We start from the raw sequence: 22,621 nt of genomic DNA, 5'->3' as shown, positions 1-22,621 counted from the left end.
TCCAGATATCTAACCAAAAGCTCAATGCACCTACAGCTCAGAATTAATTAATTAAAAAGGGGCTTAAACTTGATGCCACATGTCAACTTCAGTTCTCAGCCACAGCAGACACATTTACTATGTTGTTGGGTAACGACAAAAGTAGCTTTTAAATTAATTTTGGGTATCTTCCAACATTGGATTGAACTACAACCACAACCTCTCTCCCCACCAGCTTCACTACCTGGCAGCAAAGGTTGGGATTGCTGAGCTCTCTCACCTCTGGATGCTCAAACTACAAGCGGTTTCATGCACGCTACTAATGTAACAAGACCGAAATATAGACGCAGTTTTTAACTGCGCCCTATGATTTGGATGTAGGAAAAAAAAATATGCTAAGATGTTTTTCATTTTGTCTCGTGCTTTGATTTTGGGTAGGCATTGATTAATTTTCCCAGTGTGGCTTTTCTATCACTTTTAAAAACAAAGTCATCTGCTTTAAGAAAATGACCAAAAGTGAAAGATACTTATGACTTGCCCAGTAAGTTGAAATCCATTTTTCAAGATTTGAACGCTTCTGTAATCAAGCTGTTGAAAACCTGCAGTTGCCATTGACAGCAATGGAAATTGTGAGCATTCAGCATGTTTGGAACCTCAAGACAGAAAAAGTACTTCTTAGATGTGAGTAAGCACACATACCTGACTGAAGTTTATATGTTGCTGATGGAATGCTGATGTCAGTTTTTGCTGACGGTTTCCTACAGTAGAAGACTGGTTTATTCTTCCCAGGACAGACCGACCCTTTTTCAGTGGCTGGCACGAAGCATCTTTCAAGAAAAAAAATGAACAATGTTATGTTTTTGTTGTCACTATTCTCTTGTAACAAAAGTTAGACAAAGTTTCATCTGCTTCAGCATACAGGGAGAAATAATAAAATAATACACTGACTAAAGTAAAAAATCAACACAAATTAGAAGCGTTTACTAGAGACTAGCAGATATATGAGTAGGTTGATACCTTCCTATGTATGGCTGCTGAAGAAATATTCAGATTTCTGTTCTTATCTACAGGTATAGAAGGAAAAAAAACCTAACTTACCTGTATTCACCATCTGTTCATCAAGATGTAACCTGTTTTCAAGTCTCATTGGCGGTACTACTACCGTGCAAAGAGCGGATTTGGTTTCAGGATTAACCGATGCTCTTGCGTCCTTATTTTTATTGGTATTGGCTACAAAGCCGTTTTCCACAAAAGGGCTGTCGTGTCCTGAAGAGTCTGAAGTTGGGGAACCATCCACCGTATCGCATCCACTTTCCTGTTCGTCATCTGACATACTATCGAAAAATAAAAGTACTGCATTGGAACAAATACATTTTCATAATATAGATGCATTTTATTAAATTAACACATAAAATTTATGGAAGTGAAACTACTCAAAGGTGGACAAAAACGTTAGATTTTAATTATACAAGCACAGACATTCAGATGGCAGTTCAATATTCAAACTCATTCTACCAATAAATTGCAAGGCTCAGAGAAAGGAGATCACTTCTACATAAAGACTTAGATGTGTAACCCAACTTGCGTGGACTTTGTAAATAATTTTGTACTTATAAACCACCCAAAGTTTAGATTTTTAGCTCAAATGAAAGGCTGAAGAAGATTATTTCGTTTCTTCCTGAATCAAAACATAAAGTTCTCCGGATGGTTATTACTAGCAAATGAGAACATACTGATCTAATTTCCTTCTAGAAATCAGCCACATCCCGGAGTCTGCGAAAAGCCGTCCCTGAGGATGGGATGCGAGCGCTGAGGAAGCAATCTGCACAGTGGCAGGCAGCTCCCTCTCATCTGCATATCAACCACCAGCAGCTACGCTAGACCTTATCTACTGAACAATTAGGTCTCTCCGAAGCTCCTCCAGAGAACACTGCCTGCGCGTAACCGATAGATTCTTCTTCACAGATTTAGATTAAGGAGACAAATGCAACCCTCTGTTTACATGGCGGTTATTTTAGCACTTGTGGTCTGTGAAATCCACGCTGGTCAAGTGGTGCAAACTCATTTATTCAACCACTGCTTTTACAAAAGGAGCTGGAAGGGGGAAGAGGTGGAGAAACCAACTCATAATAATAGCTAACATTTCTTGAAGCTCCATGCTTGTATCAGAAGAAGAAAGGGCTAAGAGGATGGTAAATACCAGCTGCCAGAAGCAAGAACACAGTTCAATCAGTGGAACCAGAACCAACTACCTTTTAGGCAGCAAGTAGTAAACAACCTGGGAAAGGAAACTAATTTACAATGAGGTATATTGCCAGACAAGATACTAATCCCATTTATGTATTATTTATTACACGAGCAAAAGATACGTCACAGATGCATCACTAACAACAACAAAAAAAGAAATTTGACTAGTCCTCAACTGGGACTATGCCGGGCATGGATTCTATAGATAGAAAGAGACATCATTCACTTAATGGAGGTAAAAAGAATGGTGTGGGGTGATGAATAAGTAAGTGTAGATGCTAACAAAGCTCCTGGTTAGACGGAATAGGCATGAGAATTAAGAATTTCTATAAACTAGAAAAACATGCAAACTCCAGTTTATATTACAAATTGGTGGCTTAACTTCAAACAATCAAGGAACAGCAGTGAATTCACTAACCCCTAACCATATGGTCAAGTCCTTAGATGATTTTATAGATAATGTAACAGGTTCTTATAGCATGGTGATTAAATTAAGACAATATGAATAAAATAATTTATAAAATTAATTTTTTATGAAAAGTACTTTGACTCTACGAGGGCCAGCACAAAAACCTGAAGTCTTAGTCAACAGAACTAGGTAATTCTGAATAGCTTTTTAAGTAACAAATAGTGATACTGTGACAACTAGTGAGCAATTAATTATATTTCTGTATTCTTTACTTTTGATTCAAGTTACTAATTATATGACTTACTGTAAGTCGAATGCTAATGAAACCAGAATCTGATGCATTCCTCTCTATTGACATAAAGTTGAATTACAGAGGGGACTCAAATTACAGGTCAGTTCCTTGCAATTCAAAGAAAACACTTTAAAATCAAGCAGGTCTTTATAAAAAAAAACTTGTCTGAAGTTTTGAATGTTTTGATATTATAGAATATCATAAGCAGGACTGACAATTATCAACCAGTAAGACTAACTGATGCCTCCCAGTACAAGACACGTCTTGTTACCTAAATCTTTATTAAAATTTAGCCATTTGAATGGAAATTCTTCAAATGCTTCTAGTTATTCTCTTGTTTCACAGTCAAAAATGACAAATGCTTGAACAAAGGACCAGGGAAATATACCTGGTTTAGTCAATCTGTATAACACTGGCAACTTTTATAGCAGTATCTCCAAAGTCCCAGAAATGGCAGAAATTTGCCTGGGATTATCTTTTACATCAAGTCACCCTAAAAAAATTAAAAATCTATCCACATGCTCCATTACTGTACTTTCGTTGTTGGATCCAGCATAATGTTGTTGTGTCTGCAGAACGAGCTGGCTCCCTTTAGTAACCTAACAGAAAACTAATCCACCCAAAACCCCCTGTGACCGGATTATGTATAACACAAAGCTGCATCTTGAGTAAAGAAAACCTTTCCCTAGTCCTGGCGCTCACCAGACGAAACACGTCACCTCCTTAGAACACGCCTTCACAGCCCTGGACAGTACAGACAGGAACAACTCTCTGCACCTTCCAGTGTATCCAGTGCCCAGTACTGCAGAGATTTATTCACCAAAGATTTATATTATATTATATTATTATCAATTATATTATATTATAATTTATATTATCCATTATATTAGCCATAAATTATCCATTAAAAGCATCATTAAGTCTGGTTGTCCAAAACTTAAAACAAATAAAACTGCCTATACAGACTAGCAGTTCCATTTCCTTGTCAACACATGCTGTGATAGAGTATTTAATTACTTAAAAAAAACCCTTTTGTTTTCATTAAGACTCCAATCTTATCCATTTTGCACAACGAAACTGCTCCAAATTTGAATCACTCTTTTCTATACACCAAGCTATTCTACAGAAAATAGGAAGTGAACTGTGGAATAAAATTAGAAGAATCGGTTATGCTTATGGCAACCACGGGTTGCTTGAAAAAAACCGAATTGTATCCCTAGGCCACAGAATTTCTATGGGATATTGAGTGAATAATATTAAATCAAACTTTTCACCAATACCATCAACTACTTATCGCAAATATTTCTTGGTCCCCAAACTCATATCTAGAAATCTGATTTGTGGAAGTGCCATGTACTCATAGCCACAACTAAAGTTTCTACGTATTCGCACCTGAAGGGCAGAGACGGAAATAAGTGGAAAAGCCCCAACCAGAACATCTCAAGTCAGTGGGAACTTCTGACTGTGTCACAGGTCTGTGTCTTATGAGTATCACACAGGGAGATGCTTCAGCATCAAGCTTTCAGGTACTGTATCAAAAATGCCATTCATTTTCAGAGTTACGCTGAATGTTTTTCTAAGAGTGAATTTTGAATAATGTGCAAAAAATAAAGGCTGAAGTAGACATCAAGCAGTGAAGGTAAAAATCTTCAAAAGCTGCTCATATGAACAGTGTTCACATGAGTGAAGTTTATGTTTGGCAGAAGAAAAAAGGCATCAATGTCATCAAAGATTACAATACAAGATATACAACAGGAGAACAAGAGGGTGCAAAAATTAAAGATGTTCTGGTAACTTCAAATCTGTCACATCCTACCTTGCCTTACTTAATTTTGCAACCTTGGAAAATTTTTGTTCTAAAGGAAGTTGCATGCAACACATTTATATTTCCTGTGTAAACACCATTTATTCAGTATTCTGAAAATTTCCAATGTAGCAAGACGGGTGTGTTAGGCGCGATAAAAGAGCAGTCTATGCTGTGCAACTGTAGGCCAATAAATTAATTTTTAAATACATCATTTAGCCTCACCAGATGGCAACATAACAAAACGTTTGCATTTGTTATTATAAACCGAGCCTGCTGTACACTAGGATCTTTCTTTTTACAGAAAGGAGGACAGCTTTTTACCTGTTGGATCTCTTGCAAGGAGACGGACTCGACTGTCCCGAGGAGCTGGTACTCAGAGTGCTGTCCGGGCTGCTGAGAGAGCACACGCGGTCAATGTTCAGGGTGTTCTGGCAGGCTTCGCAGTCAAGGCTACCTTTACACCTACCACACAAAAAGAAAGTGAGCAGACATACCATCTCGCATTCCTTCTTTCCATACGCCACTGACTTCGGTGTAATTATGGAATAAAAAGGGGGCAAACAGTAGAAAAGGGCCCTTAAACATAAATCAACACTGCTGCTTTTACACCCGAAACAGATTTTAAATCTTTTCAGAGTTCTTTTGTAAATTCTAGACTAAATGTTCATTTTTTTGAAACCTACTAAATGAATAATTTTTTTACTGAATCAATACTAAAACAAGTAGATGAGAGGTTTTAATACAACAGTTCAGAACCTTGAAACGTTTGACAAAGTTTATATTTAAAATACAAGTTCCTCCATTTCAGAATCGTTACAAGTAAAAATAAAGTCTAGCAACCATTAAAGTTTTAAGCCTTCATTTAAAGCAATGCATGCTTCTTTGATAGCTTGTTTTGGGGAAAAAAAAACCCCTCCTGTGGGGGGACCACACTCAGCATCTGCTTTTATACCCAAATGCACACCTTTCATACTGTTAGAGAAGTGTTTTTTACCCATATATATGTAATGTTATCTACTGGATGTTACTGATAGAATGATAACATTGATGATACAAAGCCAGAAGACTGATCTTCAACAACAAAAAAAAAGGGTATGACAGTATTAAGCAAAAGAAAAAAAAAAAGTATGCTGGAGCTAAAAGTATACTGTTTTGACCACATCTGTTACAAAAGAATAACAAACTATTTGTTTCCTGTTGCAAATGCTTAACATTCATAGATTAATAAGGCAGACTTTTGAAAGTATTTTTCACTTTCAAATAATGTACTACTTACAGAGTTAACTTCATAGTGAAATTTTATTAGAAATGCATTGTTTGCCTTTTTCTAACTCAGATTCATTAGATCCAGTAGCTAGGCTAAAACGGCTATATTTAAGTAACACCTTAACAAAAGTAAACATCGACTCTTACTCTCTCAGCGAATGTGTTCGTCCTACGTCATCTTCATCTGTGTCGCTGCTGATGGTGATGACACTGACCGCTGGGCTGGGGGAACCGGCAATGAAGATAGCCTGCCGCTGTTTGCTTGAAAGAGATGAATCAGGGTCCAGCCTGACCGACGCTTCACAACAGTTACTTTCCCGTCCGTCTGAGTTATGATTGTCCTGTGCTTCTATACAACTTATTCTCTTCACAGCCTTCAGGTTAAGTATCTTTGGAGACAGGAAGGCTGAATTTTGGATATTGGTGTTCTGTAACGCATTGCTCCTGTGAAGAAAACACACCATTTGACATTTAGTGAATCTCTACCAACAGGCCTGAAAACTGTACTATTTTCAACAAAAAACAAAACAAGCAATGTAGGCGAAACCACCAATTTTCTAAACTAATATAAAGAAAAACACAAAAAAGGAAATGTAGTCATAAATACTTGGCATATATGATATCAGAGATTAATTAAAAAAAAAATCCAGAAACGTGCTAATAAGAAGCTACGCTGCCGCATCCAAACTAAGTAATATCTAAGACTGAAACTTGCAACGACACTGAATACGCTGCATTAAAAATACCGTTTTCCTATAAAGAAAAAAAGAAACTAAAATCCCGTTTGGGTGAAAAACGAGAAAACAAAACCTGGCCAGATTTCCTGCAAAGATTGTCCCTGAAAACAAAAGCTGGTAGCCTCTGGATGAAATTCTTGCTTAAAACAAGCCTGCTGACATTGCCCTCTGTAACCCACGCTTTCCCCTTTACTGAGCATCCCACACCTTTGCGAATACTTTGTGTGGTAGTGGGGCATATTTTCTTTAGAGGGCAGCTGGAGTATTTCTGGCCACCAGTGAAAGACAAACTATTCTTAAGACGATTATAAAGCATTTTGCAATGCTGTTATATAGTATCTCTTTATTTTTAGTTGTCTAAAGCTGATACATCCTCATGCACATAAGCTTAGGAATATCTCATTAGAGCTACCTCAATATATTTTTATACCTTCCTAAAAGCTACAAAGACAACTTTGCTATCATGACAGGCGCATACTAATCAACAGGAACTAAGACCTCTTACTATTCCAGGTATTTTTCCATGTAGTCTGTATGACCAAAATAACACTGGAAACTTAGGGCAAAAAGAACAGATTTTCCCAAAAGATTGTTTAAGCACAATTGTCACTAATAAACATGCTATTTTTACAGGCTATTCCCCTGCCCACTGAACAGCAACTACAGATACGCTGTCTCTGAATGTTAGAAATATTCTGCCAACCTGTTCTGACACAGTTTGTTCCTCTTGGTAGCTGCAGGCTGAGGCCAGACAACATGTGCGATGCCCACACTAATTGGCTGAGGGGCAGACAAGGTTATCTGATGTGTTAAAAGAGGCTGCGGTATCACCGAATTGTAATGGGTGCCCTGGGTAATCATCTTCCTGAGGAAAAATAAAGGCAGTTTTAAATTGCAAGTCATTTGCATCGCATCCGTAGATCTTTGTTAAGGCAAAGCCATTAAGGTGTTGCACAAAAATCCGCAGACTTACCCCCAGTCTCCAAGCCTCTGTGGGCCAGCCACAGGATCAGAGGCCAGAGATGTAGCAGGAGCTGCCACTGGCGCTACTTGCTGCCACGCAGGAACCAGTATTTGCTGGGTCTGATTCGACCACGTCTGTTGGGAAGCAGAGAAGATTTCACGATGCAAGGAACGACTGAATTTACAGTAGCTACTTGTAGTTCAGCACAAAGCAGACGAGAGACTGCAACACAGCTCTAACGGGCAAAAATATTTACCAACTAATAACAAAACAAGTAAGATTTTCATTTTAAAGCAATCCAACCTGAGAAAGTATTCCTGCTCGAATCTGTAGCGGCTGGATTGCGTGGGCTTGGGTCACCAACGGAACTGCATTATCCACCCGCAGGGAGAAGCTGGTGGGTTTACTGTGGTTTGTAGGAATTCCTGTCAGGCAGAAAAACACACCCCCAAGCTTTAAGCAAAACAGCGGTCTTGCATGTTATTTTCTCAGCAGAATGCAAACATAAAGGCTAATGTTACCATTTTTTTTTCTCGGTGCGTTTATGATCTAACTCCATAATTTAGACTTTCAAACCAATTAAATCAACACCTAAAAGATTTTTCTGCCATTACGTATCTGCACAAATATTTGATGCTGTCATTTCCAGAAAGAACTGCCAATAACTACTATTTGGAAAGAGACTACTAGAAAGCCGAACGACTTTGGCAGGAAGTTCTGCAAAGCTAAGCATTTTACCCTTTATCACAAACTGCATTAAAAGAATTTGAAAGGAAGCAGACAAAAGTAAGCAGAACTGAATTTCAAAGCTTCTCACAGCTGACTCCTGCACATCTCATGCTCTGTATTTCCAGCCAGCTGAAACCCATCCCTCTTAGCTCTTATAGCTGTCAATGCCACATGCACAATGCCCATTTTTGTTACCAGTGCTTTTGTGGGAAACAACGCAAAATTTTCTATGTATGCCATCAAATACTTCCATAATCCTATTCCTCCCTTCATCAAAATAATGCAAACCGTAGCACTGTTGGAATATTACCACAAGGGCATAATAGGAAAAAGATGCATCTCATGCTCTCTGTAGATTTCGTTATTGTCACAGGGAACTAACAGACATATAGCAACACCGCAATGTTTAATAATTTTTAAGATAAAAACGTTAAACTAAAATGAAAGAGGAATTTTTTTCAACCGATACTGCAACAGAACAGCTATGCTAGAAGAAAATACTGGCTAAGCAAATGTCGTAATTTCATCTTCTAACTGTACTTTGCGTCCTGCGCTTCAGTCAAAGACTAAGCAATGGGTGTTTGGAGGTACCTACTAAAGATCTACTAAACTAAGGATTAAAAGTGGGGCTTTTCAAAAAATCTTTACAACAAAGGATGAAAGCAAATCTTCATCTGATGTAATTCTCTCATGTCGTAACACAATACTAAGTTATAACCGTGCACTCCAAAGCTTTTAATTTTGAAATGCTGTTGACTAATTTTTTCCATACAGCCATCTAGAACAGCAACATGCTAACTCTGCCAGAAGTAGCGAGCTTTAGCACTTCAGATATTCGACAGAGCGGCTGAGCAGGGAAACCTTGAAGGCCTGCCAGACACCATTAATATCCCTTTCCCTCCGCGCCAGCAACTCGTCACCTATGTGATGAAAACAATCTATTGCCTTCATTCAAGCTGTAGCAGAACTTAAATTTGGAAATTTATCGTCATACTGAGAATACAGTATACAGATCACAGATAAAGTATCTGCCTGTATTGTTTCCGTTTCTATAATCACTTTATTCATCTGGGTATAATCAAAACAGTAGGGGTTTTTAAATTATGGAATATCTCATTGTGTAAAGCATATATACAATTTAAATAGGAAATTACTTAGCAATACTAAGTGCTCAGGAGGAAATCTGTATGAAGCTATGCATTTAGCCCATACAGCCTCTGACACTCTGCATGGCGAGTACTCAGAGCTTTCATGAGCTTCTGGAACCCAAGATAGATGCAGTAGCCACAAACAATGTTACTGATAAAATCTGCTGTATCTGTCTTTATCTAAAGAGATAAAGACTTCCCGGGCTCTAAGTTTAGGTTAAAAGTGTTTTGTGGTTTGGTTTGTTGTTTTTTTTTTCTCAGAGTGAATATAATGTGATTTCTGTAACTTCAAACTGTGGAGACAGATCTAAGGAGGAGTCTAAAAGTAATTCTTAAAAAAAAACAACCACCCTACTTCCTGTGAACTCCATCATTTCAAGATCTGATCTCAACATAAAACTGAATGTCACCAAGACAAGTAAATGGCATCTTTAAGGATGAAGACTACAATCAAGCTAACTTAATAAGCAAACAACATAAGCCACCTTTCCCTCTCCATAAACCGCTATTACTAGGATAAGAAAGGCTGGTCTTCATCAGCTCCTCTCTGATCAGCCCATTATAAACAGAAAAAACAAGTTTTGCTTGACATGTCCTGAGATCTAACTGAAGTTTTGAAGAGTTCTCCAAAAAACAGGACCTACGTTTGCACGATGCAAATGCATTTCTTTAGGGAAACTGAGATCAACTGCATTACCATGTGTCCTTTTAGAGATGCGTATCCCTATTTGGTCGTTTTCAACACTACGGAAATACTTCTGGGCTAGCATTTCTACCTCACAGTCTTCCAACTTTATCCTTTGTAATACGGAAGAGTTCAGCCAAGCTGCCCTTTCCTCTTCACAGCACGATGCAAACAACGTTCTCAAAGATTTAGTTATGTCTTTTTCAGCCATCAGAAAGCTGGGGCAGTTCTATCGAGCACTATAACCATAGGACGGTAAATGTGAGGGCATTCATGTAGGGCAGCTTAAATGAAGCCCCAAGTTTCCAGATGTTTTCTTAAACATTCATTTGGAAGTGCAATAAAAAAAAGAACAACTTTATTACCCAGACAGATTTATCACAAGAACTGTTGTATTTTCTTATCCTTATCCTTGGGATACTCCAGGGATGTAGTTCAGAAAAAAAAAAATCACCACCACAACAAAACAAGAAACCCAAACAAACCAAAACGCCCAAGCAAATCACCGCAACTGAACCAACAAACAAAAAAACCCCAACACACACAACGACCAAAAAAGAAACAAAGGAACCACACCACCAAAAAAACCTACCACAACACTGATATTCCCCTCAACCTTCTTGTTTCCTCTCAAACTTTATTTCAGAATACCCTCCTTTCTTGCTTCAGCTTCCACATCGTGTCCCTCTGTTTTATTCAAGATATACACATATGTATGCGTACACATACCTATGTCGGGGGGAGGTATATGAAGATGGGCTCTGGATTTTCTGCAGATGCTGATTTGCTGTTTCTTTCAGAAAGGTGCAATTTATCTGACTCACATGCTCATTTTTTCATGACATAATTAAGTTCTATAAATATATAGCTTAAGTGGCTATAACGGAAAACTCAAATACTGCTAACAGACCGACAGTAACGCTCATATTTCAGGAGCCGCAAAATTAAACATACCTTGAATAGTTGGAGGGCATATAATTAATGCCTGTTGGAAAACGTCACTGCAACCAAACTGAGCAGTTCCTGCCTGCAGTGGTATCCCTTGGTGCAAAACGGAATGGGCAGACGCAGTCAGTGCCTACGGGAACAGATTCGACACGGCAAACATTACAGCTGTGACCCGAAAACCTCTCACACACTTCTCCCCCCAGCCTACATCATAAGCAACTAAAATCACTGACACAAATTAAAACGTCAAACACATTTCGGAGGAAGCCGTCGGCGCGGCCAGCGGAGGGCACCAGAACACCGCGCGGCGGGCGCTCGGTGCGCAACATCCCCAATACGGCTGGTTCGGGTAAGAAAACGTGCGGGAAAAAACGCAAGTAAAAGCCAGGAGATTTTGTCATATACCGGATGTACTTTTTCAATTACGAAATTAATTACAGAAACTGCATTAACGGAATTTATACTTAAAAAACACCCACTGTTTCTACCTGACTTCTTACTGGACCAATTTTGGTAAAGCTGGCAGTCAGATTCGCTGCACCGCCCGAGGCAACTGGTCTCATGAGTGATGTTTTATTGCGATTACTTGAGTCATACAAATTTGATCTGCATTTGCAAACATCCATGATATGAAAACAGGACTTCACTCTGTCAAAGCCAGAAAATAAGTTGCATTAATTAGAATTTCATGTTGTTAAATGTATAAAAAAATTCCCCTGAACAAGAAAAAAAAAATAGTTCAAAGCCCACGGTTCCCATTTTCACAGAAAGGCATCATAGACAGAAGTAGAAAAAAAAAGAAACACTGCTATTACTATGTTCATGTCAAGCATTGGTAATGTATATTTTAAAATCAAGAAAAATACCACTATTCCCTGCTCCTTGTATCTAACACCACTTTCTAACAACCGCATGCAAGCAGGAAGGATAGTTAACTAAATAGATGGAAAGCTCTTTCGTTCAGTGAAACACTTGCACTATAGGCAACCCACAGTGAAACACACAACTCCAGAACTGCCAAGAAAACTTTCAGTATATTCCATGTTAACCAATGCGTAAAAGAAGTTGTCTGAGAGTTCCGTCTCAGGAGGAAACACCTACACTAGCTCTCAATGACTGACAGGAACTAAGGCTCTTCGTACTTCCAAAACTCAAGCCCAAGTTTCTGCAGTGCCGCAATTTTATCAGCCAGGCATATAAATGATAACTTAGAAATCTGTTGCTCTAAAATGTTACTTTTCAGGAAAAAAAACATAGTTATTCAGTTTCCTTGACCAAGTAGGTGTGTCTAATACTGCAGGCACTTGAAAGAATTCTCTATGACGTTACAAAAATGACAAAAGATTTTTCTTTCTGATAGCAGATGAAACAACACTATTATACACGTGAATCACAACAATGGAGATTTAAAAAAAATAATTTTTGTGTTACATACTGGTTGCTATGAGGAAAATCAAGGAGGTGCTTCATGGTAACAAAAGAATGGTTCAGGGTCTCAGCTGGAGTGATTCTTAAATCAGCATCGATCAGCAACATTTTCTTCAACAGACTGACAAATTCCCTCCTATCTGCCTTCTCTGCCAACAGGTCACTTCCTTCCAAATCCATCACCATGTTCACCTGGCGTTGAACAGAACAGTCAGATAGAAGACACGCATATTGGTTTACCTCTTTCTGCTACCACCTTCTGCTATAAAATACTAATATTTAATGATTTTATCAGGCGGGCACAGCGAATTTGCTAGCTTATCCCAGTACAGTTGCCTTGGAATTGGTGCCTTTTTTCTGCACACGCACTGCTCCCCGTGCACCTTCCCCATCTAAAAACCCCCGAAGGCTTTGTTCCAGTGTGGGACTTGAAATTTCAAAAGGAAGATTTCGGATAAAGATCTTTACACGGTCTAACTTAAACTACAGAGCTAATCTTCAAAAAAGAATTTCAAACATGTATTAAAGCCAATCTTGCAAAGAAATTTGACTCTTTTTTGAGGATATGGCAGAGAATGAAAAATTTCCTTTTGTAATTGACTAGAGAGTTATAAAGCTAAAGAAAAGTGTGGAAACAGTTAAGTTTTTTTTTAAAAAGCAAAAAAATAATTACATTGATAATTATATCGTTAAGATAGAAGAATTATACTGGAAATTATACGGTTAAGATAGCAGGATCCATATACATTCGTGATGGCAGATCAGCTAGAAGAGAAAGTATGTATTATACATAAAATTAAAGGGTTCCCCCCACCACAAGGACAAGTACCATTGTTTAACACAAAGAAAAATCTTTAAAAAAAGCCCCAAAGACTGACATAGCTATAGACATTTTCCTCAGAGCCAAATATACAGAGAATAATGGATATGACTGATATACAATAAATACTCTAAAAGGTGTTTATTTCAAACTGGTGCAATGTTTTAAAATCACACATTCCTTTTCCAAAGGAAGAATGCTTTAATACTCACGTGCACTATATCATCCAAACTGTTGAAAATATACTTTCTGGCCTCTTTAGACTTCATACCTGTCTCTGCCTCGTGCTCTTCCAATGTCTCAAAAAAGAAAAGGAAAGTGAGTTTAGAAGTTGACAATAAAGGACACATGGCTACAAAGTAACTTTACATATTTACTGATGTAATAAATCTGTTTTTAAAAAAAATAATATTTCAATTGTATTATTGTATGCTGCTTTGCTGACTACTTTCATTTTCTAAATCGAAATACAAAAACTACTGAGTTTCATGTCTGAGTGATCACAGTACCGGACTACAATAGATGGTTTGGACATCACGCAGGAAGCACTGAAAGCCTTGGCAAAACACCATTTAATGAAGCTCTGTCATGTGCTTAGATTTTTATATACAACAGGTTTTCTATTACTTGGATTTTACACATTTCCTCAAACTCAGACTTTTAACTCCAAACAGCAGCAACATCGTATCACTGTAAAAAAAATAAAACAAAAACCAGGCAGGTTCTGTTCAATTTCTCTTTGCTTTCTCTTTTGTTATTTTTATACTTTTATTCCTTTGCATATACAACAGTTGGTGAAAGTATTTTAAATACTGAAGTATGAAACAAACAATCAAATCCCAGAGAATGAATGCGATCACCTAGCAGTGATTTATGAGCTGGAATACCACTTTCTGTTACAATTTTCCTCCCTCAACACAGACAGCACCAGGAGGCGGGTTTTGTTTTAAGAGACTGTGTTGCAGGAGGTAAGGCAGGACTGCAGGGAAAAAAAATTTTTAACATACAGATTACAGAAAAGTTTCCAAAATTAACTTTGACAAAAAGTGCAGGTAATGACCGACGGTCCATACCAAAACTCCTTTCCTCCCCCAAAACAGTGTTTAGTCTGCTGTGAGAGGTTTAACCTCGGAAAGGGAACGGCTTCGGAAAATGAGGAGGGCTGTTTGCATCAAGAACAGATGTAAACTGTCACCTAATGATCAACCGGCCGAAAAACTAGAAAACTGGAGTAACGAGGACGGTGTAATTGGAGAATCCTTACATAAGCGGAGGCGGTAGCGTTCCGGCTGGGCAGCACCGGCCTGGGCTGCTCGACCCAACGCGCGCCAGGGATTTACCCAGTTACTGCGAGAAGTTACGCAACTTGTGCTCTGAGCTGCTCAGCTGTTTGTTACTGCAGAAGTTGTATGTCAACGGTAACCGTGTCCTGACTCCTCGAGTCCTCCGTAAATGTGGTGAAGCAGTGCCATGAAGTAGTACAATTTAAAAAAAAAAATAATATATAGATATATTTGCATAGGAAGTTAAAGCTCTGCTTTTGGCCAGCGGGCAATAATATTGTTTAGAGTGTGAAAACCATAAAAGTACATTTTTTAAATTTTGTCTGCTTTCATTGTATTGCAGCTTTCAGCCAACAAAGACTGTGTTAGCGTGAGATCTGAAGAAAATGAGCTGTACAGAGTCATATTGTTTCTTAATCTCTTTTCTCCTATGAACTTCAGGTCCTGAGGCCAGTTTTGAACAAATTTTGACAGACCAGTTTGGGCCTCAGAGACAAATTCTGCAAAGTGGCGTGAAAAGCAGTGACCAAGCAAGAAGAAAAAATAAAAAAATTATTTAGGAGTTCTGGAGATACGAGGTCTAATTTGAATTCAATGCTCTCTCCCCACCTGGCAGCCGCACACTGGCCGGCCAGCACCAGACCAGACCTGGCTCCGGGCCAGCCGGTGGGTAGGAATGGTGGGAATGAGCTCGGAGCACTGGTTTGGGGAACGGGAAAAATGGAAGGGAGACAGAGCAAGGACTGATAAAAATCACAGGAGATGTGGAAAGGAGCTAAGAGTATCACAGCGAATCTTGGCCCCTCCGGCTTCTCTGCTTACAAAGTAATAAACTGTTTTCTACTATGTTCTACTGTTTACCTTTAATCTCCAACTAGAATATGGTGCATCCGTTTCTCTACAGAAAAATCTTGCAGTTTTCGTTCCCATGCTTAACAACTGCTCTCCTGGCAAACCTTGAGTCTGTGAAATGTAACGAATCTGAGGAAGGAAAAAAAAACAACAAAACCAAAAACATGGGAAATAATTGACCTCTATTTTCAAAATCTGACCCACACAGTTAAAAACTTGTCATTTTGTTGAAAAAATGGCAAAATGAATCACTCTCAGAGCATGGTAGCTCATCAACTACATCTTACGAAGGAGAGAAACCTAACACTGAGCGCTTGATACTGCTCTCTCCGGCTCTCAAGAGAAAGCCATACATAAACAAACCTCTGAAGTGACCTATATAAGCAAGCTTTTAAAGTTTGGTCACAGAAATGAGGAGCTGGGGAGACTGGCTGTCAGTACCTCCTCAAACCTTTCAAATCCTAAATGTAATATTTTCATTCTAAACAGGAAAATCAGTAGGAATTCTTTGCTCGTGTACAGAAGTTTGATGATGATATTTTTTGGCGTGCTCTCATTATACAACGCTATAAAAATCCTTCCCGCTTGCTGTTTCCAGTGCATCAGTCTTTTACCTGTCTGACACACCTGCATTTCAAGCAAATGTTCCACTGGAAAGGGAGTGCACATACATCTCTAGGCATCCAGCAAAAGATACTGTCCTCGTCTCAGAAAATCTGCTACTGAATGCAATGGGAATGGACTGGCTTTATGGCTGAAGTGGTCAGTTGCTCTTTTCCACTTAAATGATTAACGTGCGTTTATTTTAGAATATAATTTACTATGCATTTTTCATTACCTTTCTTATAGTTGATGATACAGAGCATTACCTAAAGTAGTTAAAATTCAAGGCTTTGACAGAAATCTGTTGAAAGAACACACTATCATGTGTTTTTAATTACTGTGCATGCAATGTTAACTCACTGTACAAGGTGGGAGCTATCCCAAGAGTATTATTTCTTTAAAAATTAAAAAAAACACCTTCAAGAAAGATGAACTGGGAGAAAAATTAGCACTAAAACTGAGCTTGTTGCAGGTGAGGATGGAGGGAGTATGGATTCCATCAGCCAGGGCTGAAGGTCTGAGGGAGTGAGGATTGAAGGACCCGGGCAGGGTCCCATGCCACACACCTCCACGGAGGGGCTGCTGGTGTGGGCCAGCCCCTCGAAAAGGTGGAGCAGCCAGGGAATAAGAGAACAGAAGAAAGGAAAAAAATCAAAAGGAGAGAGCAGTGAAATACACCAAAAAAAAGAAACTGGGAGATAAGACGAATTCAATGGAAGATGGAGGACTAGAGAGCTAGGAGCACCTGAGAAGGGACAAACTGATGGGCAGTAGAGAGGCAAGGTCCAGGCAAGGCTTCTGCCGAAATATAAGTGACACACCGAAGTGGGGAGGAACTAAACGCAATGCTGCCCATTTTTGGTATTTGGTATCCTGCATAATTCCCTACATCAGAGACTAAAGAGAATCCCACTCTGACCAGAACTCTTTCTAGATCATTTAGTTGTTTTCAAAGCACACTATAAAATTTTAGAAATTGGGGGGGGGAAGACAATGCATTTATTCAAAAATTTAGCAGTTAGGCACCTGTGCCTGCTTTTAATGTGCATTAAAGCTCAGAAGACATGGCTACTTTGCACTGAGAAGTACAGCTGTTACTGGATATAATCACAAATGAATATAATAACTAAGAGCTTCCTTTCAATGGCTAGCGTGTTGGTTGCCACATGCCAGGGGGGCAGGGGGAAAGGCAGCACAAAGCCCCTGCCTGTTCGTTTACTCGGTGGCACACACCATGTAGCAGGAGGAAAGGAATTTCCTTGGGAGCCATCTCCTATGACTGCTGTACTCATGTACGCTGAGGAAAACCCTGAATCAAGTATCTCTGAAGCAAGTTTTGCAGACCTGCTTGAGCACAATGACAAGGCTGACTGAAGTAAGGTACTTCCTGCTGGTGCGGAGGAGGTTATGGCTCCTCTTCCACCATGACTTCTCCGACACGAAGACCAGACAAGTTGCTAGATGAGTTATTAACTGACGCTTCCAGCAAACTTGAGTGATATGTTTGTCTTTAACTAAATGTCTTTTAAACTCAGTATTCACTTGTAAAGCAAGCAGAAAATCTTATGGGCATCAAGATTAACCCCTAACCCGTGTAGACCTTTGCATGAAGCACCTTGGAAGGTGGCTGCCATTGGTGACAATGCTGTTTACTTGCACTGTCCAGCAGTATCTAGAGGTCAAGCCTTGTTGGCCCTGGGCCTACAACGGCAAGAAACAAGTGCCAGGAATATGCTGTCGTAAGGACCTGGCTGTCTAAAACTGAGAAAAGATGAGCCAACGAGCACTATGAAGGTAGGTCCTCTGCGCACCGTTCTAAACTGCCTTCCTCTGCCTGGGTTTCGTACACAACAAGATGGCTGCGGTGCAGTGGGGGAAAGAGGGCCTTTTCTTTTCAAATGAGACTCTGTATTATCCTGAAAAAAACATGCTCATAATCATGAGGTTGAGCTTTACCCTGTTCCGGCTCTCTGCACAAAAGTCAGAGGCTCACAGCTATGTAAGCCTGCTGGCACACATTAACAGTCTGGGCTGCTGCCATCATGACAAATCACAAATTAATTTGAGGAAAGAATCGGGACATGGGCAGTATTCTCCACCATTCAAATCCCTACTGCATTGTGAGTGAGTGAAGATGTGGTCCAAAGCCACATTCCACATCCAGAAGCAGCATCTGCCTATACGTGAGACCAGGACCAGAAGACCATAAACAGGTCCTTCCTCACCCCCAGTAACATCCCTTTAACAGCGACTTAACAGCAGTATGGGGTCAAAGTGAAAGTAATTCCAGAAGTGACGTATTTTGGCACTTTTTCTGAAAGTCCCTATCTTCTCCTGTAGTTTCTTTCAAAATAAAAGGTAAATAAATTTGCTAAGTTCTTGGAAATTTTTGAGACAGCATTACAGATTATTTCCAAAAACAAATGCCTTCACTTTTTCCTTAAAGAACACAGTTAATTATACAGTTGCTAGTTGTTCCCTCTTTTGTTCGTCATTTTAACAGCAATACCCTGCACAAAGGTCTTCTAAATGCATCAAGGCCTCAACACACGTTCCACTCACAGCTTACTTCCTACCCATGAAACACTCAATTTTGTGTAAATGAAGGAAACTGAAATAAGAACTATTACCAAAATCAACACAAAAATCAATATATCCCCTGACGGTGGTTTTAACAAAAGGATTTTTAGAAAAGCAGGTCTGATGCGTAAGCACAGGGCGCCAAAAGCCCACTGCATGAAGATCAGGATTTGAATAAGGTAAACAACATGCTGGAGAAACTGCCCCTAAACTGAATGGTGAATCAAAAAGGTTTAAGTTAGTAACAAGCCAGTGCTGTTACATCTGGGATTTTCAGGAGATTTCTTCACTTTCGAAGTCCAAAATCAGGCGGGGATAGTGAGAATGCTGATTACATTCCTTCCAAATTTCCACATTATGCTAGAAAATTAAAGGCTTCTCTCGGAGTGTTTTAAATAGAAAATGTTCTACATCTTTCATTAGAAACAACTTTTTTTTAAGTTACCTCAGCTCACTAATGCCAATAGTGTCAATAGTTGAAAACTCCAACAAAGCAAAGGCACATCTTCAACAGCTTTAAGCTTTACCATTGCATATAGACAGTATTAGTGCAACAGTTGATCCTTGCTCCTCCTGAAGTATAGGCTCTCAAATCTTTGAGCTATGCTGGGTTTGCAGAAAACATAAGGAAATATTCAGAAGGCAACTAATCCTGACATCTGAGCAGACATTCCAGAGTCAATCCCGTTTGTGGCAAGCGAATGAGAGATTACAATGCAATGACGGTGGCCACAAACTTTGGCTTCCATCAGAAAAAGCAGCTTCAATACTAACATTTAATTTGCAAGATAGAAAAAGAAAAAAAAAAAGGAAAAAATAAAGAAGACAAATTGAACTTTAATTCAGAAAAGCAGCACAATATACAGTTTGGTGTAGAAACAGGATCTATGTTTCTAGGACAATCAGTAAGACTAAATTAAAAGCAATGAATAGACTTGAAGAATAGGGGATGCTCTTAACATTTGAAATCCTAGATTTAATGACCTGAAATTCTTAAGTTGCAGGAAGTGTGCATATGCTTGTGAAATTCATTCTACTACCTGGTCATATTCCAGTGCTCCTGGGTACAGTGGCCATCCAAGAAACAGCTCTGCAATCACACACCCTAACGACCACATGTCTATGGCTTCACAAAACGGCAATCCCAGTATGATCTCTGGTGCTCTGCAAATTAAACATGGTTACTGAATTTTTTCCTTAGGGAAAAAAAAAAGGTAATTCAACAATCCAACATGACAAAAAAACTCCCAAAGTCTGTTATTTGAAAACACAGGCTAATTATTTCAATAAAATCATAACATCATAAATTGCATTTTTCTTTCTCTAGATAATCCATAGTAAATTTTTGCAGCTCTGAGATGTTTTTTTCCCTACAAGTATCAGTTTGCTATGTACATCAAAATAATTGATATGCCTGAAAAACAGAATGTCACTGATTCAACATTTTTGCCTTTCCTCGAGTATGTCCCCCAAATGATTCGTCCACTGAGCGTCATATGCCTGTAACTACATTCTAAACTCAATACAGTCATTTATCTCAAAAGCAAACAAACAGTTTTTTCTGAAAACACACTGGTACACTTCCCAACTGGACAGTACGCTTAAAGCTATTTAAAATATCAATTTAATTACATAACTGCAAATCCCTTAATGCACTCAAATCAGTTCAATGTGATCAATTTTTAAATCACTTTAAATAAAACCATTGCACTCGCTAAAGAGACCAGGTCTCATTTTTCACCTAAACCAAATGTGAATTATTTAATCAACAGCATTTGAATTTATTTCTGTACTCAAGAACCAGAAAAATTGGTATTGACACAGCTGCTAAAGGGGCTGTTAACATTTCTGTTCACGTGGAACGAAACTCAAGTATTTCACAGATAACCATTTTAATTGCATTTGTTCTTTTTAAACCTTCCCTCCCAGATCATTGAAGCTATTAACAAAAGGAAAAAGAATTAAAATATATCTACTTGTGAATACACAAAGAGGCCCAGAGATGTAAAGAAATGCATCATACTATGAAGTGATTTACTTTTAAAACAGACAATCTGTTGTCAGCTTAATCTGCCGCAGAATGGTAGGATGTCGGTTAAAACAAAGAGGGTAATTCCCATTGCAGCTGGGCAGAAGAGCAGCATTCAGCTGACCAGGTAACACACTGGTGGGCAAAATCGCCGTTTCTTACCTGTGTAAAAGCTTAAAAGCCTCATACTTCAGCACATGCTGCTGTGTCCTACTGACATTCCACATACCAAACAGACTCTCTGACCACAGTAAATGCCTGCATATCTCATTTCTCTTCTCTGACATTTAACTTTATCAAAATAATCTTTAATTCACCAAAATGTACTGGATTGGGAACGAAGTCCTATGTTCATGCTACATTGGGACAGAGAAGCTATTTTGTAGTATAGAGCAGAACCAAGAGCTGAAGCACCTCCGTCCCTTTTCACACAGAGTAGTTGGCAGAAGCTGTATGTAGACATGCTCCAAGCTCCAAGGATGCACGTTCACCTCTGGGGAAGGACTCCCGACCCTTTGCCCCATCATCCCTGACCAGTGAAACCACCTGGGCTTCTGCTACAGGGAAAACCTGAGACTTTCCACAGATAAGAAAGTCTATGGGGCAGGATATTCTCTTAAATATTTACGCACTTTCCATTCATGCCAGCGCTTCAATTCTTCCCATCCTTGTCACAAACTGTTTCGGATGCGTTTATATGAAGGATAAATCTTGCCACACTGGCGGTGAAACCGGAGAGGCTCAGTTTTCCACTGCCTTCAGAGATTTGATTACAATAAACTTCTAGAGATGAAACTTTACGTATTTTTGTAATGCAGGATCATGACATTGCAGTAAGCGTTAGCTAGTTTTGTTATCCGAGAAATAAATTTAATATATCTGGATGCCACAAGACTAAAAATAGCCGTAAGAAACGTCTGCCTTCAGCCGCTGGCTGGGTGCCAGCCTGCGTACGGTTGTTACACATCTCTGTTAAAATACGCTTCCTTTTGTTGTATTATATTACAGCTCTGAATAGTTAATGAATATACACGCAGCCTATGGATATAGGGGCTTTAACAAATGCTTCTGCTAAAATAAGCTCTTTAAAATCTCATACATTTACTCAACGGTTAATATGTGCACCGTGTAAAAATAGCCGCAGTCGGTCGGTCTGTCGCTTGTCTCTTTTGAGGGACGGGGTTGCAATTACAAGAATGATAAAGGTAGATACGATGATCAAAAAAAAGAACGTATACTGTGTTTCACGATATAGTAATCTGTTAGTTTTTCATGGGTATCAAGTAGTTCTGCAATACCAACAGAAGTGCTGAGAAGTCTAAGGAAAAGGGATGTATTTAAGGAGAGGCAAGACCGGTGCTCCTCACTTCCCAACACCTGACCTACCATCCAGAAAGGAAGAGGAAATAAATGTGCTCCCAAACAAGGCTACCTGCACCTTACCACAGTACAGTGAACAAAAATCCTTTTTAGGCTATCTTGAAGTGAGGAAGATGAAGAGCTGCTGCTCCACAGAGATGTCAAATTCCCTGTTTTTCAGGTTCAATGTCTCCTACCATGCATGGTCCTTAAAATCGAGCGACTCTCCCACAGCAGACGAAGTTACAAGAGAACTTGTACTGGCTTTGATTATGTTCAGAATGGTGTTAATGAGTTCAAATATTCTTGATAAAGGAAAACAGTTTGTTAATGGTGTGCTCAAAAGAACCTTTTGTTTTCCTCTCTACTTCTTTTAAACTTCCAGTTAAAAACCTATTTGGACAATTGTGGAGGAAAGGGTTAAAGAGGAGGGAGTCATTCTTCAACTTTTATTTT

General features: G+C 39.0%; 1 protein-coding gene across 2 annotated transcripts in view; it reads right to left on the bottom strand.

The window, feature by feature from the left end:
- Positions 1-22,621, bottom strand: part of HIPK3 (homeodomain interacting protein kinase 3) — a 79,050-nt gene that overhangs the window by 5,024 nt on the left and 51,405 nt on the right. The window contains exons 3-15 of one of the 2 annotated variants that reach the window (XM_063331972.1): positions 19,818-19,941; positions 15,604-15,723; positions 13,672-13,758; positions 12,647-12,831; positions 11,691-11,859; positions 11,218-11,341; positions 8,005-8,126; positions 7,711-7,835; positions 7,441-7,602; positions 6,148-6,444; positions 5,056-5,196; positions 1,078-1,313; positions 679-806 (exon numbers count right to left, since the gene is read on the bottom strand). In XM_063331972.1, coding sequence (XP_063188042.1) covers positions 679-806; positions 1,078-1,313; positions 5,056-5,196; positions 6,148-6,444; positions 7,441-7,602; positions 7,711-7,835; positions 8,005-8,126; positions 11,218-11,341; positions 11,691-11,859; positions 12,647-12,831; positions 13,672-13,758; positions 15,604-15,723; positions 19,818-19,941 — 2,020 coding nt within the window. The remainder of the gene's footprint in view (positions 1-678; positions 807-1,077; positions 1,314-5,055; positions 5,197-6,147; positions 6,445-7,440; positions 7,603-7,710; positions 7,836-8,004; positions 8,127-11,217; positions 11,342-11,690; positions 11,860-12,646; positions 12,832-13,671; positions 13,759-15,603; positions 15,724-19,817; positions 19,942-22,621) is intronic. The other variant, XM_063331973.1, reaches the window with a different exon arrangement.

The sequence above is a fragment of the Chroicocephalus ridibundus genome, chromosome 4 (assembly GCF_963924245.1).
Source record: "Chroicocephalus ridibundus chromosome 4, bChrRid1.1, whole genome shotgun sequence".
In the NCBI taxonomy this organism is placed as follows: Eukaryota; Metazoa; Chordata; class Aves; order Charadriiformes; family Laridae; genus Chroicocephalus; species Chroicocephalus ridibundus.
The sequence above is the reverse complement of the archived record's forward strand: the minus strand, read 5'-3'. Positions and strand labels throughout refer to the sequence as shown.